The 17,661-nt window shown below is 36.1% G+C and overlaps 1 protein-coding gene across 1 annotated transcript; it reads right to left on the bottom strand.

Moving 5' to 3' along the window:
* Positions 1-1,478: 1,478 nt before the first annotated feature.
* Positions 1,479-13,038, bottom strand: LOC125246360. The gene is made up of 6 exons (XM_048157336.1): positions 12,996-13,038; positions 11,294-11,467; positions 8,696-8,745; positions 6,767-8,609; positions 6,552-6,665; positions 1,479-2,252 (listed from the first exon to the last, which is right to left on the bottom strand). The coding sequence occupies exons 2-6, from the start codon at positions 11,415-11,417 to the stop codon at positions 1,984-1,986; spliced, it is 2,400 nt and encodes a 799-aa protein (XP_048013293.1). The 5' UTR covers positions 11,418-11,467; positions 12,996-13,038; the 3' UTR covers positions 1,479-1,983.
* Positions 13,039-17,661: the final 4,623 nt, after the last annotated feature.

Genomic DNA, 17,661 nt, shown 5'->3' with positions numbered 1-17,661 from the left:
TAAAAATCTTAGTGGTTCCAAACTTTTGGACTGTACTGTATATATATATATATATATATATATATATATATTATTTTTCAACAATCAGTATAAGTAAAAGCAGCAATTACATTTATTTAAATGTCATTTCATTTAAATGTCTTCATCTAAATGTTTTTTCAAATTGCTTTTATTTTATGGATTAAAATCTGCTAGTTCAATAAATGTCCTGTTTATAAATTATATACAAATAAAAAATTATTTCTTCATGTTGTATTAATGTGTTTTCCTGATTTTTTTATTTTTTATTTTAAAGTGGCAAACACAAGAAAAATTGAGAAATGCTATTTGCGTTCATTTTGACAGATCATCTGCTGTAAGTAAATGTATTCATGTTTTATTATTCATTTTATTTACTTTAATTTTTCAACTTGAAAATGGAAAATCCAAACTGAATGGTTTACATTTTGAATTAAGAGTGAATGGTGTTCAGTTTCTAGATAAAAGATGCAATAACCAGTTTATTATTAAACACTATATCTATAGAAGTATATGCACAGATGTAACCCATGAATTCAAAATAGGCTTTTAGCTTTAAGGTTATTATATGATACACTTAAAACTGTTTGGGTTTTATATGTAATATATGTGCTGGGTTCAGTCCTTTTTGTTAGGTTGTTTCAAACGCTATAGATATAGAAAGACGATTCGCTCCTATTAGTTATGAATGGGAGAAACTGCAACACGCAATATGGCGGAATACGTCCTGCCTTCTAAGTAAAAGAGCCAATCGCTGATTGATAAAGTCATTGAGCCACGGTAGCTGGTTAAAAGCTCAGCACTTAGGACTGCACATGCGCATTGGCTCGTGTAGCCTGAAAAATAAGCTTTTTAACACTGTTTGAGCATAAGAAACAACATTTATGGGGACAGTTTATGTCAGATTTTGTTGCTGATTTGAAATATGTTAATTAATTGTGAGTTCAGCAAGCATTTTTTTGATATTACACGATTCCCCCATTCAAATAGATTGGCCTTGGATGCCCGAAATAACTGCCCAGAAGTGTTGTAAATATGGCCACCGAGTGAACAGACTTTCCCTGAAAGGGACTTTGGTTATTTTATAGCATGCTGACAAGGTTTCTGGTCATTCGCTGCCGAGATAGCAGCTGGAATCACTGACAGAAGTAATAGTGCAACCCCTCATAAACATATCCAGCCACATAACCCACCGCTGGACTGCCAAACCAAATGAAAGCGGCCTCCTGCACTGAGATCATCCCCATCTTGTGTTCCTATAAATTTTTTACAGACAGTAAAAGAGAAGCAACGCAAGAGAATGGACCCATATCAATATCACCAAGAGTAGAGTCATGACGCATTCTTTTTAGTCAGCAGCCACTATCTTTGTTGATTACACTGGGAGTCATGTAGAGAGGTTTTACCATGTTTGACTAAAAGTAAAGCCTTTAGTGTCTGAATGAGGAGATGACACAAGGTACAGCTTTGCAAGTATGAATTTGAAAATCCATACAAGACCAAGCTTTAAGATTTCTTACAGGCAATTTGGATGCAGTACAATAGACACACAACTGATACATACAATTCTTCTTGAAAATAATAAAAAAACAAAAAGTATATCATACATTCTAAATATAAATTCCTTTAAAACATTTTAACAATCAAATTGCAAAGGGAACAAAAAACAAAAGAATATTTGTACCAGTTATTTTTCATCTTTGGAAGAACTTGAGGGCAAGTAAAAAAAAAAAAAAAAAAAAAGATTGAGAAAGCAGCTACATTGAATACAGAAAATCTGGAACATGTGCATATAACCCAGAAGACAGTAAGGAGGCAACATTTACATTTACTTAAACAGTCTTACAAAAATATTTACAACAAGAGTTGTAAAACTGTCATAATAAACTAGGAAATTCTAACTAGGCTGGAAATAAACCAACGGCAATTCAAATTTTATGGCTGCATTTTATGAACATCGACAGCTTAGTAGTTATTGGTACAACCAGTACTTTCATACCGACTCCTTTTGGCTGCTACACCTCTGTTTCTCACAAAATCCCTGATGTTTTGGGCTGACCGGTTTCGTAGCACAGGCTCTTCGGCAGATTTGCACTTAAGACACTCTGATATTGTGGCCAAATGTCCTTTGGCTATGTGGACTTTAAAATGCCGAATCACAGCAGCAACTTCTGCTTTTGACCACATTCGTTTCTTCCTACTGGTAGTCCCACGATGTTCAACACTTTCAGTCTCTAAAAAAACAAGAGAGTATTGCATTGTGAAATGTTTAATATTTTAAGAAACGGTTAACGCATGAAACAGGCGTAACGGTTCTCGGTTCATCTTAACCCTTAAATGCATGACTGTTTCGCCAATCATTCTTACATATTCGGGTCTTTATCGACCCGGATCTATATCTAACACGGAAGGATCTCTACCTGTCGCAATAATATAAAACTCCTCTGATATTAGAGTAACAATTACAGCATAAAATAAAGCATATTTTGTTACCTTTTGGAGCTTGAAAGGGCTCCATTTGAGCAGATATTTTATTTCATCCTCACTGTCCTCGTCAGAGCTCATTTCCCAGTAAATTCAGCAAATAATGGGCTAGTTTTATGTTTGAGTTCACGAATATGAGCCCATTCGTGATCTCAAATGTATTCTCAAAACTATATAATTTTCAACATCTTCAAAATCAATATTTCAATCGCTAACAACTTCACCAGATCAATCCAGTGACAGTCATATTTGATTGCGTTCAGTACTTGCTCTGCAGTAAATCGCTGAGCCATTTAATGTTTTTCTTATTATTTCGTTTTCTGTCTGAATGAGTCGTCACTTCAGCATTGTGTATCAGACATTACCACCTTGTGGAATAAATGTGAATTGCACTTATTCCATCATCTAAGATTCAATTATTGTTGTGCAGAAAACATATGTACACTCATACACACCTCGGGTCGTTTGCGACCCTATACAATTTTTACAAAAAATGAATACAAAAATAGGCATTCTTTTATAATTTTATGATTTTTTTTCTTGTTATATTCTTTATAATGAATTGATTGAGGAATACCAAGAAGGTTGATGTCTAACTTTAAAAAACGAACAAGGAGGAGGGTAGTGAAAGACGTCCCGGGTCACTAAAGACCCGAGGTATGCATTTAAGGGTTAAATCTGACAGCGCACCTATAATATGGTTTGTTGAAAATAACAATGAATAAAACAGAGTCAATGGATATACATCCTGACTTTCCAAAACATTACAACAGCGATGATAAAAAAAAAAAAAAAAAAAAAAAAAAAAAAATGGACAAAAGTCACTCTTTGTTAACTTTGGTCATGTTAGAGGATACAGCTCTCCTATTGACCAGTCATTTACACCATCATCACCAGAGTATAGACCCCTTAATCGCATGCGTCACTGTGACGTCACCGCTCTAGCTGGAGGCAAAACATGAATAAGAACTCATAGCAGGCGCGCTAAAAGTTTGAGGTTTTGACTTTAAAATGTCGTCTTGTTGTGTTTTTGGCTGCCAGAATAGAAGGAACAGCACTTTTGGTTCAAAACTAAAGTTTTACCAGATCCCGGCAGACATTCCTTCACAGAAATCAAAAAGATAATTGTGGTTGAAAGCAATACGGCGTACAGACTGGACGGAGACGATCATAAATAATGCTCGTGTTTGCAGTGCACACTTCATATCAGGTAAAATAATCGATGCATATGTAATGGTGTGTTGGTTTTATCTAGTAGAAATCAGCAAGTTTCTGTTTTATAGGTGAAAAGTCGCCAACTTTGAGGGCACTAGCTAGCTTAAATGTTAAACAAACATACAGCGATAGATGTGTGTGCCATCCTTTGAATGGTCTCTTAAAATAATCCACATTGCAAGCCATAATCATAGTTAGCCCAGCGTTAGGTTACATTAGACAATAAGCCTTGACAAAATTCCCCGAACCACCCGAAAGTAATTCATATGTTGTCTAGGAAATATCCAAAACTTAAGTTAATTTACAAAAATAGCTGTCACGGTCCCGCAGAGTCAGTGACCGTACATATTCGGACAGTTCTGAACCTTCTTCTGCATCTATGTTTAATAAATCCCTCCTAAAACATGCTAGCTTACGCTTGTCAACGTTGAGTCCAGCGTCTCTTTTTGCCTCCAGCTAAGCCCCGCCCACCAGGAAACGTTGCAATGTTTACAAACTTTTAAGGGGTCTATTGATAGAGCACAAGCGCAGATGAGACCTAAACAGCTCACATTGCTATCTGTGTTTAAGCTTATTCAATTCTTGCCAATTTAAAGCTGCAGTCCGTGATTTTTCCTCTTTGTCGCCATCTCTTGTTTGAAACCTGCGATTGCAGTCATATGTGGAACAGTTATCTGTACGTGCGCTGTGCGTCGGCACAGCTCGTCAGCGCGGATGAATCTAATGCTTGCTGTCAGTCACCGCACCGGCGTGGATACTGAACTTCAGAATCACAGATTCTACGTCTTGAAAGTATGACCAATATAAGAATTTTCACTGGAAAATATCGTCTGAACAAGTAAGTAACATTTCTGCCACTTTTGTTCTGACCAACTGAGAAAAAAGGCATTAGGCCTACAATAAATCGTGCTGCCAATGATGATTAAATCTAACGATCGCTTAGCTCGGATCACGTCAAACCGTGCAAATTATTATTACGGTTATACTTTGTTCTCAAATAGGTAATGTTAACAACATCAGCATTACTATGACTATGTGTATATTAGCGTTACCTGTAGATTTCAATTTCTGTATCCACTCCACAGTCCGAAGTTTTTTGCTTTTGACTACGGGTGAATCTCCAGTTGTCACTGATGATTGTCATTTGGATCTGATTACAATCCACCATTAAAATTATAAGTTTAATTATTTCAGCTGCTGTGAGAACAGGCTATAAATGATCTACCAGCAGCATCCTCAGATGATAAAATCGGCCTGGACGGGACTCCTTCCTTTCTGTTTACAGACGTAATGACGCACAGACAAACTGTTGCATGCTCGAATTTCCTGCGGATATCCACCAGGTCACTCTTATTATAAAACATTATTACAAGCTTACCATTGTGAATCGAGCTAAGATGAGGAGTTAGTTTTGAACACTGGCTGGTTATGTACTTGCTCAAATCGATTTTGGATAATTTTTAACCAAAAAAAAAAGTTACGGACCGCAGCTTTAAAGATTCAAGCGCAAGATGTGAAAGACAACACAAGTGCACGCTGTAAGAATTTTACACATACTGCGTTCTCTTTCAAGTTTTGCACATACACACAAAACGTGCCGATCTTGGCGAGTATCCTAGCAAACATAGACCGTTATGTCTTAAGTGAACGTAAACAGTCAAAAATGACAATGCATGTGTATTAGTATATTGATCCATGCATTGTCTTAAAGTGACAGCAGCCTAATATTACGTTTTTAATGTTAATCAAACAATAGACAAAATAAAAAGGCAAAATCACTCACTGTTCTTGACTAAATTTCTTGTATAACTTTAAAAATGATTAATCCTTATTTAATTTCTACAGTGAAGATTATATGCAATATTATTTTACATTTGATAAATCAATTTCATTACATAAAAAAATACTTTTATATACCTAAATAACCCAAAAATTGAGTAATTTGAACTTGTTACACCTCAAATTTGAACACATCAAAAACGTTAAGTCATAACACAACATGCGCAGGTTACTTTACTTTCTAAATGAGCACAGACCTGAGTCAGAGTTGCTTTCACATTCCTGCTAATCATATCACAGCTACTACAGGTAGTCTGGAGTACAGTACCGTAGCACACTTCTCGGTCCGAACACCACTGCCTTATTTAAAGGCTCTAATGGGGCGTTCACACCAGACATGACTTGTATGAATAAATCGCGCGTAGTTGGAGGCTTGAACTTTTTGAGTTTACTCGCTTCATTCGCGCGTGAAATTCACTTCACAACAGATGTGAATTTGCATCACGAGAGGGGCTATCCTTCTCCTTTAAGTGTCCCAGACTCTCCCACTTCTTTCTGCACACTTCCTCTGAATAAACAATTTGTCAGCAGGAAAGTAGTTGTAAAATACAGCAAATAAGATCAATTTACCAGCTTTAGCTAGCTTTGTAGTTCTCAATATGTATATATATATAGCTCAAATTGAGTAAAGAGCGTTTTTTTTACAATTTATCAGATTGTCCGACCTCCTCACTCACTTTCGTCCAAGCAAGATCCTTTTTATTCCTGTTTCTATAAAAGTATGAAGATGTACAGCGACGATGATTTTGTCCTCCATTGTTGTTTCTCGCTACGTCGTGATCACATCACTACTGGAGCAAGCTCCTGATTGGTTAACGCGGCTGAATTTTTGGCTAAGTTTCAACTTGAGCGATTCGCCCGAAACACTCAATTCTCGCTGCTGGATGTCTATTCATGTCTTTGCATTGATTTAACATATAAATCACTTGCGTTTAACGCTTCATTCGCGTCTGGTGAGAACGCACCATAAAGAAAACCTGATACATTATAATTACCTCCATTCTGGCAGGCTTCTTGTGTTGACGTTGACATTTGTCTGCAAAATGAACTGGTGCCAGCAGGTTCATCATCAGCTTCGTCATCTTCAGTATCAGTTAACTGGATCTCATCTGAAATCATAACATTAATAGAAATTTAAGTGCAATAGTCTTTTACGAAAATTTTGGGGAAAAGCATCTACAGCACATTTTGTAATAGATATCCAAAATACCTTCAATTTGAATCTCATCGAGTGACTTTCCCTGAATGCTTCCAAGACAACCTTTGTCCATTGCTAAAAGTAGTTTTGAGATTTTGGCGAGCCGAACTGTCGCCTCAGGCAGTCTGTAGGAATCGCGGTGAACACATATATCATGTCCCAGAAAGTCAGACACCTGGTCCAACTCATTGTCTTTGAGGTTTAAAATTTGTGAAAGGGTTGCAATATGTTTCCTAAGTTGGGTTGTGCATAGATATTCAGTGTTTTTGGCTCCACACTTTTCTGCATGAAGTCTCAAGCTGGCTTGACCACTGTAGTAACTTGAACATTCTGGTCTAGCGAAGAGATAGATATTGGTGTCCTGCACACCACACTCCACTCTTCTGACGAGTAACAGATTCAGATAGTCCTCCATGTCTGGTGTTAGGAGAACTGCAACTTCTCGTCCATTTTCGTCCATGATTTCCACCCGACTGAAGTGCTCACAGAGCTTCTTTTCAAACTTGGTTAATCCCAAGGACACATCAACATGGAGTGGGCTTTTGTCTCTTTCATAGAAGTTCTTGAGGCACATTTTGGACACCTCCTCTGCATGCCTTCGATTAAAAACTATAACCTGAGCAAGAGTGGCTGTTGCAAGGTCAGAGTAACTTTGGGGAGATGCTTCTTTCTTCAATTTGTCAAAGGCAGCCTTTGCAGCCCTTTCAAGGTGAGTGTGAAGAAGTTGTACATCCCGGGTAAAAGGCAAGGTCGATAGTTTGTTGAATTTCTTCATTGTGTTCAGGGCAGAGTGTGACACAAGCTCACACCACTTTGTGGAGTACAGTGACTTGAAAGCTTCGATTGATTTGATCAAGTCCTCGTTTTCCGTCATCAAAGCCCTACAGTGAATTATGTCGGCTATTTTCATCAGAGAATGGCCTATTTTTAGAGCAAGACTTGGAGCTGTGTAGGAGTTGTTTTCTTCATCAAAACCAGACACTTTTTTCACAGCTTTGACAACTTTGTGAAAATTTCCAGGCATGACAGCATCTTCAATGGTGTATATAGAATCTCCACGCAAAACCAACAGCACCCGTGCAAGTTCCCTTAACTTCTGACGGATGTAGTCATGTTTTGTAGTGTCATCTCCATGCTTCTTGAACAGAGTTTGTGCCAGCTGCAAAATGCCAAAGTCATTGCGAACAACTGTTCTTAAATCATCCTGTCTGATTGGGTCGACAAGCTTCCAAATGCCTTGAGAGATGCTTTCAGAGAACACAGACTGAGCAGTTGTGGCCAAGCCCAAGACATTGGCCTTTTTAGATTCACCAGAAGGCCGTTCTGGCATGAAGTGGCATCTGCGAGAGTGTCGCCACAATTCACTGCGGCAAAACATCGCTTTGCAATAGACACAGTGAATAAATTTAGACTGCTTAGAGGTTCTTTTTAGTTTGATTCGCCCTGTTCCATTTTTGAGAACGCCTAAATTGTGCTGAAAGTTACCACGATTTCGTAACTTCTCCAGTAGAAGTCTTCTTTTTTCTGAACGTTTTGGATAACTGAGAGCCTCCATCACTTCTGCTTCTGTCTTGTGTGTCTCCAGATGTCTGGCAATTTTAGACTGAGGTTTTTGACAAACGTAACAGTAGTTTATCCCTTTAACACCTGCTTTGTCTTCTGTTACTTCATCTGTTGTTTCATCTGTCGTTTCACCTGTGGTTTTTGTTTTTGTTGGACCCTGGGACAGACTAGAGCCAACCACAGAACTTGTATCCAAATCTGATTCAGAGTCACTGTCTAGTACATTATCCTTATCTTCACGCATGTCCTCATCTGATTCATTATCAGCTTCCGAGCTGAAATCAGGTTTATCCTAGAAATATACAACATGTTTGACTAATACAGTATTCTGTAAAATTAACAAATGAAATAGTATTTACAAAAGGAAATCTGACATACCTCAGGTGACGCTTGCTTGAGGCAATTCTTACGCCACACACCAGAACAAACTGTAAGACAAGAGGCAGTTAATATAAATCTATATATCTACACTTCAATACAGTTGTGTATAATTTTTTTTTTTCAGTACACTTTGATGAACAGAGGTTCAAAAGAACAGCATTTATCTGAAATAGAAAGCTTTTGTAATATTACACACTCCCGTTCAAAAGTTTGGGGTCAGTAAGAATTTTTTTGTCTGTTTTGGAAAGAAACTGATAGATAACACTTTACAATAAGGTTCATTAGTTAAACATTAGTTAATGTATTAACATGAACTAACCATGAGCAATACATTTGTTACTGTATTTACTAATCTTCATTAATGTTAATGAATGAAAGAGTTCATTATTAGTTCATGTTAACTAATGAACCTTATTGTAAAGTGTTACCAATTAATACTTCCATTCAGCAAGGATGTCTTAAAGGGTTAGTTCACCCAAAAATTAAAATTATGTAATTTATTTCTCACCCTCATGTCGTTCTACACATGTAAGACCTTCATTCATCTTCATAACACAAATTAAGATATTTTTGATGAAATACGATGGCTCAGTGAGGCCTCTATTGCAAGCAAGATAATTAACACTTTCCATGTCCAGAAAGCTACTACAGTACAGTGAATACCTTAATGTTATAGAGCAACGAGAATACTTTTTGTGCACCCAAAAAATAAATAAATAAAGACTTTTCAACAATACCTAGTGATGGCCGATTTCAAAACACTGCATCAGTGGTTCGGAGTGCCAAAGTCACATAATTTCAGTAAACGAGGCTTCATTATGTCGTAAGTGTTTTGCAATTTCAATGGTTCACATGATTTTGGCAGTTTGATATGTGATCCGAACCACTGATTCAAAACAAAAGGTTCATAAATCTTTGAAGCTTCATGAAGCAGTGTTTTGAAATCGCCCATCACTAGATATTGTTGAAAAGTCTTTATTTTTTCTCGTTGCTTTATAATATTAATATTGAACCACTGTACTCACATGAACTGATTTAAATATGTTTTTAGTACCTTTCTGGCCACTGAAAAAGGAAATGATCTTGCTGGCAATAGAGGCCTCACTGAGCCACCGGATTTCATCAAAAATATCTTAATTTGTGTTATGAAGATGAACAAAGGTCTTATGGATGTGGAACGACATGAGGGTGAGAAATAAATGACAATTTTCATTTTTGGGTGAACTAACCATTTAAATTGATCAAAAGTGACAGTAAAGACATATAATGTTATAAAAGCTTTCAGAAGAGCACATCGGCAGCGCAGATGGTGTCGGGAGCTCTCAGATTCAATGCGTTTCCTGAATATTGGATTTTAGCCTGGCTTAATTTGCAAACAGCATGACTCTTGTCAATCTCCTTAGTGGTTTCAATACAGTGGAAGCCGAAATGAGCCCACACTTCAGCTCTGCGGTAGTCTTGTGAGCTAGGTTTGCTAATGCTAACGATGCACCTTTGCACTTCTCAGTGCCAGAGTTTACGTTCTGAGACAACACTGCCATCTAATAGTCAGGTTTAAACCTGACACAAAGTCACTGAAATTAATTTTGGATGTAAACAAACAAACAAATAAATATTGATACAGTATTTTTGATAATTATTATAGTATTGCAACATTCACGTATATTGATATTTTCTTACAACCTGTTGTAGGACACTACAAAACAAAATTAGGAACCTTCAAAATTGCACAATAGGAGCACTTAGAAATTTGCACTAGAGAAGGTTTACCTCCCATGGTCATTTGGTGCCATCTGTAACGTTAACATTATTATTTTAATGTTTATTCACACAAAAACTGCATAGCACTGCCAATTTCAGTCTCATGAAAAACAAAACTTTTCTTCAAATTATGACTGAATCACACAGTAAGCAAGTAAAGCCGTCAGTCAGTTCAGTATGGTACATTTAAAAAGAGTAGAATATGTATGATTTTCCCTATAAAAATTAGGTTTTTGCATGTTACTGTTGTCAATAAAACTTAAAGGGTTAGTTAACCCAAAAAAAATTAATTTCTGTAATTAATTACTCACCCTCATGTCGTTCCAAACCAGTAAGACCTTCGTTCATCTTCAGAAAACATATTAAGACATTTTTGATGAAATCCAAAGTTTTTTTATTTTAATCTCCCATAGAAAGCAACATTATATACCACATTCAATGTCCAGAGAAGACACTGACATTGTTAAAATAGTCAAAGTGACAGCAGTGGTTCAACCTTAATGTTATGAAGCGACGAGAATACTTTGTGTTATTCAACTATTTTTCCTCTCCGCTGTCTGACACAGTGCAGCGCTACCATGATCTATATCCGAACGGCGGCTCAGTAATGGTTCTGTTCACATGATCAGCACGACGCATGTGTGTGATGCTAATGCAGGAGCCGGCCAATAATGATTCGCCGTTTAGACTTAAACATGGAAGCGCTCCACTGCGCCAACTGCGTAGGATACTGAAGAGGAAAAATTGCTGAATTAAGTCGTCAGGTGCGGGCGCCACCTTGTGTAGATCTTAGTGGCCACTGCTCTGAAATGTTCAGCAGAAACCGAAACCAACCTGTTTCTTCCTCAGTGTCTTCCTGTTTCAGGCTGAATGTTCCTTCAATCCTAAAGTCTTCATGTGTGACGGTGAATGTTTCTTCAATCTTCATGTCTTCACTCTCCACTTTAATGAACGCCATGTTGATAATAGTGTGTCATGAGGATCTCAGTCGCTTCACCAGGAGTTTTTCTGTGTTTAAGATGAGAATAAGTAACAGAAGAAAAAAAACAAACACTCAAAACTAAATCTCTGAGTGTGTCTCAATCAGCTCTAGTTCAGTGAGTACTGAGAGAGAGTCAGTCGGAGTGAGAGTTCACCCAAAAATAAAAGTTCTGTCATCATTTACTCACCCTCAGTTTTTTCCAAACTGGTATAAATATCTATGTACTGCTGAACGCAAAGGATTTTTTGCTAATTTTGGAGAAAGTTTCTAACCAGGCTGCTTTGGGCCACCATTGACTTCCATTGAAGGGAAAAAACACTATGGAAGTTAATGGGGGTTACAAACTTTCTTCAACATATCTTCCTTTATTTTCAACTGAAAAATTAAAATGTATACAGGTTTGGAACAACCTGAACGTGAGTAAATGATGACAGAATTTTAATTTTTGGGTGAATTATCCCTTTAATGGACTTAAAAATTAACTGATTAGACAAAAAAGAAAACTCAAAACTAACGCTGCAAATGACTAAATTTATATTTAGACATTTATGATTATTTTTTCTATATAATGACTTATCGATTAAATTTAAAAGATTACACTTTCATGAAATATTAGGGTCAATAACATGACGTGCATTTGTGCGTCCAAGCGCATTATTTCCTTATAAAATAATTTGATAACTTCATGACAAATAGCTTTATTTTTTAATTCATTTTTATAACATTTAAATACATATTTTATGTTTTCCTCAAAATGTCAGGTGTTGCAACTGTCCTAACAAATGAACAGATAAGAAAACTATTTAAAATGGTGTCCTTTTTTAGGTTTGAAACCTTTCATATAACACATTTTTATAAATATTAGCTTTAAAGCTGTTGAGATCATTGGAAAAACTTTTGTCCCACAAACTGTTTAACTGCAAAGATGATAATGAAGCATCCAAAGGAGTGAAAAGGATCTCTCAAATACTGGTAAAAACCAATTTTGAACTAAAGATAATTTCAAGCATGTGTGGGTTGGTACACTTTCCATGGCAGGTCTTACTATAAAACTACTGTTTTGGTTGTATTGCCTGACATAAAAAGTAAAAATAAATATAAATAAATAATACATTGAAATGTTATCTAACATATTCACCTTAATTAAAACCTGTTAAAACACATTGTTAACGACTCAAAAAATGCATTACATCGGTTTTGAACAGATTTGATTAGTCAACAACCCATTTGCAGTTAAAGTTATCATTACACGTGTTTGTTGTTCTCGTTCGTTTATACTGTTTGAGATCCACGCGCTTCGAATCACTGAATCATTTTGCAAAGCATTAGATTCTATTGACTCGAATGAAATTAAATTGAGTTTCGAAAAGCTCAGTTTCTCCATCACTGTTTAACAGAGACCGAATTCGTGTTTATGATACACCGATTCAAGCTCAATGAGACGCATTTTTACTGTGTGAATGCGCACAAAATATCCTTCATTAAAGTTAGATAAAGCAGCAGCGCAAACAGCGATTTCTATCGATTTAAACAGAACAAATTCATAAAACAAACCTTTCTTCAGCCGAATCACAACAAGAGCAAGAGCAGGCTTATGACGTCATGTTACCACACCAAAATAAAAGTCCTGTTCGCACGCTGCATATAAATGCACAATTTTAACCATATAATCCTTTTAATAAAAAATTAACAAATCTGATAAATAAAACAAGCATGTTAAAAGGGTGTACGAGTTCATAAAGCAAAGTGCATACATGTGTCCGAATTGAAATACATAAAATATTTGAAATGTTGACATATAAAGTTAATTTTAGTCTACAAATTGGTATAAAATGTGTAAATAGTTCTAGAATTAGTACAAGTGAAAGCAACAATTAAATTTCCATGTATAAATGTAATTCATTTAGTTGCAAAACTATTGCTAAAAGCTTCAGTCCAATTAAAAATGTAATATTTCAAAGAATTTTAATGAAATCAAAAGTCAAATGTCAAGGGTCATTTGTGTGATTCAAATCGCTCAATAATGAGTGAACACAAACACAATTCACACCTGCTCCACAGAAAACCCTGCAGTATTAAAATCTGCCAGTGCAATTAATGTCCTGTTTATAAATGATACACAAATAATTATTTCTTTATATTGTATTGTATTGTATTAAGGTGTTTTCCTGAAAGTATTAAGATTAATTTTAAAGTGGCACACACACGAAAGAATGTGAAATAGTGTTTGAGTTCATTTTGACTGAGATCATCTGCTATAAGAAAATGTGTTCATATTTTATTATTCATTTTATTATACATATTTTTCATTTGTTTATTTTTTTTTAACCTAGTCTTGAAAAGTAAATCCAAACTGAATGGTTTTAATTTCTGAATGTTTTAGTATACAGGCCTAAGTTTGGACTCTGTTGAAGAAGACAGTTTAATTCATTATGTCATTATATTCAATGTCATTATATGCTGAATTTGCATGCATATTTCTGCTGAATTTGAATGCTTACAGTGTCCATTGTTTATTAAAACAATGCAAGAACGTTCAGTAATGCCATATTTTAACTGTTTGATCAAAATAAATGTAAAAAAAAATGTTTCTTATTAATATTTGTTCTAATATAAACCATAAATAAAATACATTAAGCGGTACAGTGAAATTGAGGTTGTATTATTATATGCATTATTATATGCATCCACAAAAACTGTATATATATATTGCATAAATAATTTAAATGTCAGTGTTTTATTGTTCATACACAACAATAATGCATAAATACTATATTTTTATATTATCTTTTTTCATTTCAGAAAGAAACAGTGCACAATGAGTGAGTTTATTCAGAGAAAAACAGGCAAGACTTTAAAAGCATGATCAGTTTACCTATTCCAGGATACACACTCCCATCAAGAACACACTTTACTAAACTGATGGTGAGAAAGTACCAGGAGGCATCTTAGACAGTAAAGTGTGACACCAACTACACTGAGAGCAGAATTAGGACAAGTGTAGCCACAGAAGCCTACCTTGGCATTACATGAAGATGAGTGGAAGATGAGTGTCTGCCTCGCTACCATGCCACTCAAAGACAAATTGAAGAAAGGTTGGAGGATGTAGTGGCAAAGTTTGACATTCCTGCTGAGAAAATCACTGCTGTTGTACATGACAATGGTGCCAATATTGTGGATGCAGCAAACATCTGGAGAAGAAGCTTGGATAGGCCAGTATCTGCTGCACTGGATGTGGATGGAAGCTTATTCTTCAGCTCATACTCGTGAACCTTATTCACTGCCATTATAAAGCTCGGCTGTGTTGAAAGTGAACTTATCCTGCAGAAGGGCAAATTTGTTATGCCAAGCAGAAACTGAATGAGCATGGGGATACAATGGGGAAATATTTAGCATATTTAACAAAGAAAAGATCAGACTCTCAATCTATAGAGTAGTGTTTCAACAGTCTATCTATTAATAATATATTTAAAGAATGGTTTGAGAATCTATATAAATCAGAATTAGATAGGGATACCAGACAGTCCAGAGTTTTTTTTTTTTTTTCACCCTCAACTTTCCCACTTTATTAAAAGATCATACTTCCGTCCTCAATGCCCCTATATCTAAGAAGGAAGTTCTAGAGGCCATAAATAGTTTACAGTCTGGGAAAGCACCTGGCTCAGATGGGCTTAGTAGTAGATTTTATTAAAATTCCCACTGTGAACTCATGTTTCCATTTGAAAGAAGTTTCTGTCTTGGTCTGAGTATTTAAAGTGATGTTGCAGAAGGCTCAGGGTGCAATTCTGTAGCCAAATCGGCCCATAATGCTCAGCAGTATGTATCTTTCTGATGTCAGGTATTCATCTTTTATTTTTTTATTTTTTGAGCATTTGATGTTTTTTATCATAAGAAATTAAATAGAATAATCAAAGAATAATCAAATGTGTAGCTAAACTATTATACAAATGTCCAATAATCAACTGGCATTCTAATCTAAATTCAAGGTCATAATAAAATGGAGTCAGATAATAGTTTAATTGGATGCGCTGAAAAGACCGAACATCCAAGAAACCTTCCCCGTCCTATGGGAATCCGTCATTGGGCCGATTGGGCGGGCCTTACAGTGTGTGTGTGGCCATTTGAGAAGGCCTGCACCCCCTTGATGAAGCCTGAGACCAGTGTTGCCAAGTCTGTGGTTTTCCTGCGGAATTGGGCTACTTTTACATTGTTGCTGCAGGTTGATTTCATGTCCGCGGGTTGAATTGACCCAAAATTATGTGATATAGTCCCTGGAATGTGGATTTTACCAGGCAAGCCCTGCCAAAAACATTATTTGTTGCAGCTAAGTTTTCCATACAGTGTAAGGAAGGAGGAGCAGAAGTGTTTGTGCTCAAGGACTAGTGCTGCCTTCACATGCTATCGGACATTGGATAATTCCCACTTCTGAAGTTGTGATTGCGAGAAATGGGATGCCGTTTGTGGCGACCAGGGCGGGCGAGAGCCGTGAGAGAATGGCACGAGGCCGGTGGTACGAGAGTTAATGAGCTCCACCTGGGAGGCGCACCGGCCTTGAGTCTCTCCCGGAGGAGATCCGGGAGCATACACTGCAAAAACTCCTCATCTAGTCAAGACTTACAATCTTATTTGTAGCTATAAAATCTTATTCATCTTATTTTAAGAATAAAATACTATGCAAGAGCAGATTGTGTAAGATTATTTTGATTGTTTTAAGATTATATATCTTTTTTTCCTTACTTAGTTAAGAAAGCTTAAAGTTAGTTATTTTACCTGCAAATTAAGTTATTTTCCCCTTACAAGCATCATCAGAGGCCAGCCTTGTATCTTTTATGAACTTTGTTTTAGCTGTAATACCTGGTTTTGAGGTTGCCTAGTAAAAAATGCTCAATAATCACACTTAGGACTTGTTCATTATTATTTATTCCAAATGCTTGTATTATGTCAACACCAACACATTTATTTACAACCTACTGTAACAAAAAATTATCTAAGACACTACAGTATTAAGCCACCACACTCTTTCCAAATATCTAGTATGGTTTTTAATTTCCAGTTTTAAGTGCAATGACATCTTCCAGATTATATTTTGTCAATACATACACACTGTTTTTGAAACTGACTGGATAATATGACATAGGATCAAGGAGCTTTTCAGCATCTATAAACTCTGTTGCCTGGGCAAGATTAGGTACAGCAATTTCATATGCTAACAGATCTCTATTCAAATCTAGAGTCTCATACAGTTGGTATTCAAAACAAAATAATGAACTGTCTACAACATAAATATTTTTTATAAGCCCAAAAACAGGTACATTCCCATTTGCACTTGTGATTATAAGGGACCTTTCACTGACATACTTGTTACTATTGAAAATAAGCCACTTTACTGCCACTGCATGTCGTATACAATCAATCCCTAAAAAATCTTTAATCTTTGCTTTAATGTATTGTATATTTGTGACTTCTGACACAGGACCCAATTCCTTCTCATGTGCAAACATAGGATGCTCAGAACCAAGTTCATTTTGACAACATTCAAAAAGCTGATTACGGTTTGCAAGTGACTTGCAGACATTTCTGAAGTTCAATTTTGATGACCACTGCTTGAACAAACAGTGTTTTGATTCAAAATGCATGCACATATGCCTTATCAAAGGGCCCAGTGAAAGAATTTGACCAGGGAGATGAAGCATGTAATGTTGTTTAGGAATTACATTATTGTCAGGAAAAAGTTGCTTAAATCTTTTCAGATGCAACTCAATCATCGTTTTCAGCCTTAAAACACTTTGCACAGATAAAATTGGTGCAAAAAGTAGCTGAACTATCTCAATTAAGTCCAAAACAAACTGAACATATTCATTTTTTTCTATGCTGCTTAAAAGAAAAGGCATAATTTTCAACAGTATTAACGTTTGACCAGAGGACTGTTTAAGTTTGTTATCATTAGATGCCAAAGTACTGACACTGATCGTACAAGGTTTGTCCCGTATGTCTACTGGTGAAAAGGGAAAACTCAGCATGGCTGAATTGAACATGTCCAACTCCATCTGTCCCGAAAGAACAAGGTATTTTAACACACATTTAATTTCCATGGGTGCAACACCCTCGAGAATGATGTGCATTATGTCCTGCGGAGTTTGCTCAATAAGGTCAAAGGCTGGAAAATCAACCAACTTGCTTCTTCTGTTAATTCCGTAGGTGGTTTTGAGAGCTGATTTCA

The sequence above is a fragment of the Megalobrama amblycephala genome, linkage group LG1 (assembly GCF_018812025.1).
Source record: "Megalobrama amblycephala isolate DHTTF-2021 linkage group LG1, ASM1881202v1, whole genome shotgun sequence".
NCBI lineage: Eukaryota > Metazoa > Chordata > Actinopteri > Cypriniformes > Xenocyprididae > Megalobrama > Megalobrama amblycephala.
The sequence above is the reverse complement of the archived record's forward strand: the minus strand, read 5'-3'. Positions and strand labels throughout refer to the sequence as shown.

What these genes read in the sequence shown, in the direction of transcription:
- LOC125246360 (XM_048157336.1), bottom strand. Translation starts at nt 11,417, where the DNA reads ATGGCGTTCATTAAAGTGGAGAGTGAAGACATGAAGATTGAAGAAACA. An exon ending in AGACACTGAGGAAGAAACAG is followed by an intron (nt 8,746 to 11,293) that starts GTTGGTTTCGGT and finishes CTTGTCTTACAG; the next exon opens with TTTGTTCTGGTGTGTGGCGT. An exon ending in TCAAGCAAGCGTCACCTGAG is followed by an intron (nt 8,610 to 8,695) that starts GTATGTCAGATT and finishes GTATATTTCTAG; the next exon opens with GATAAACCTGATTTCAGCTC.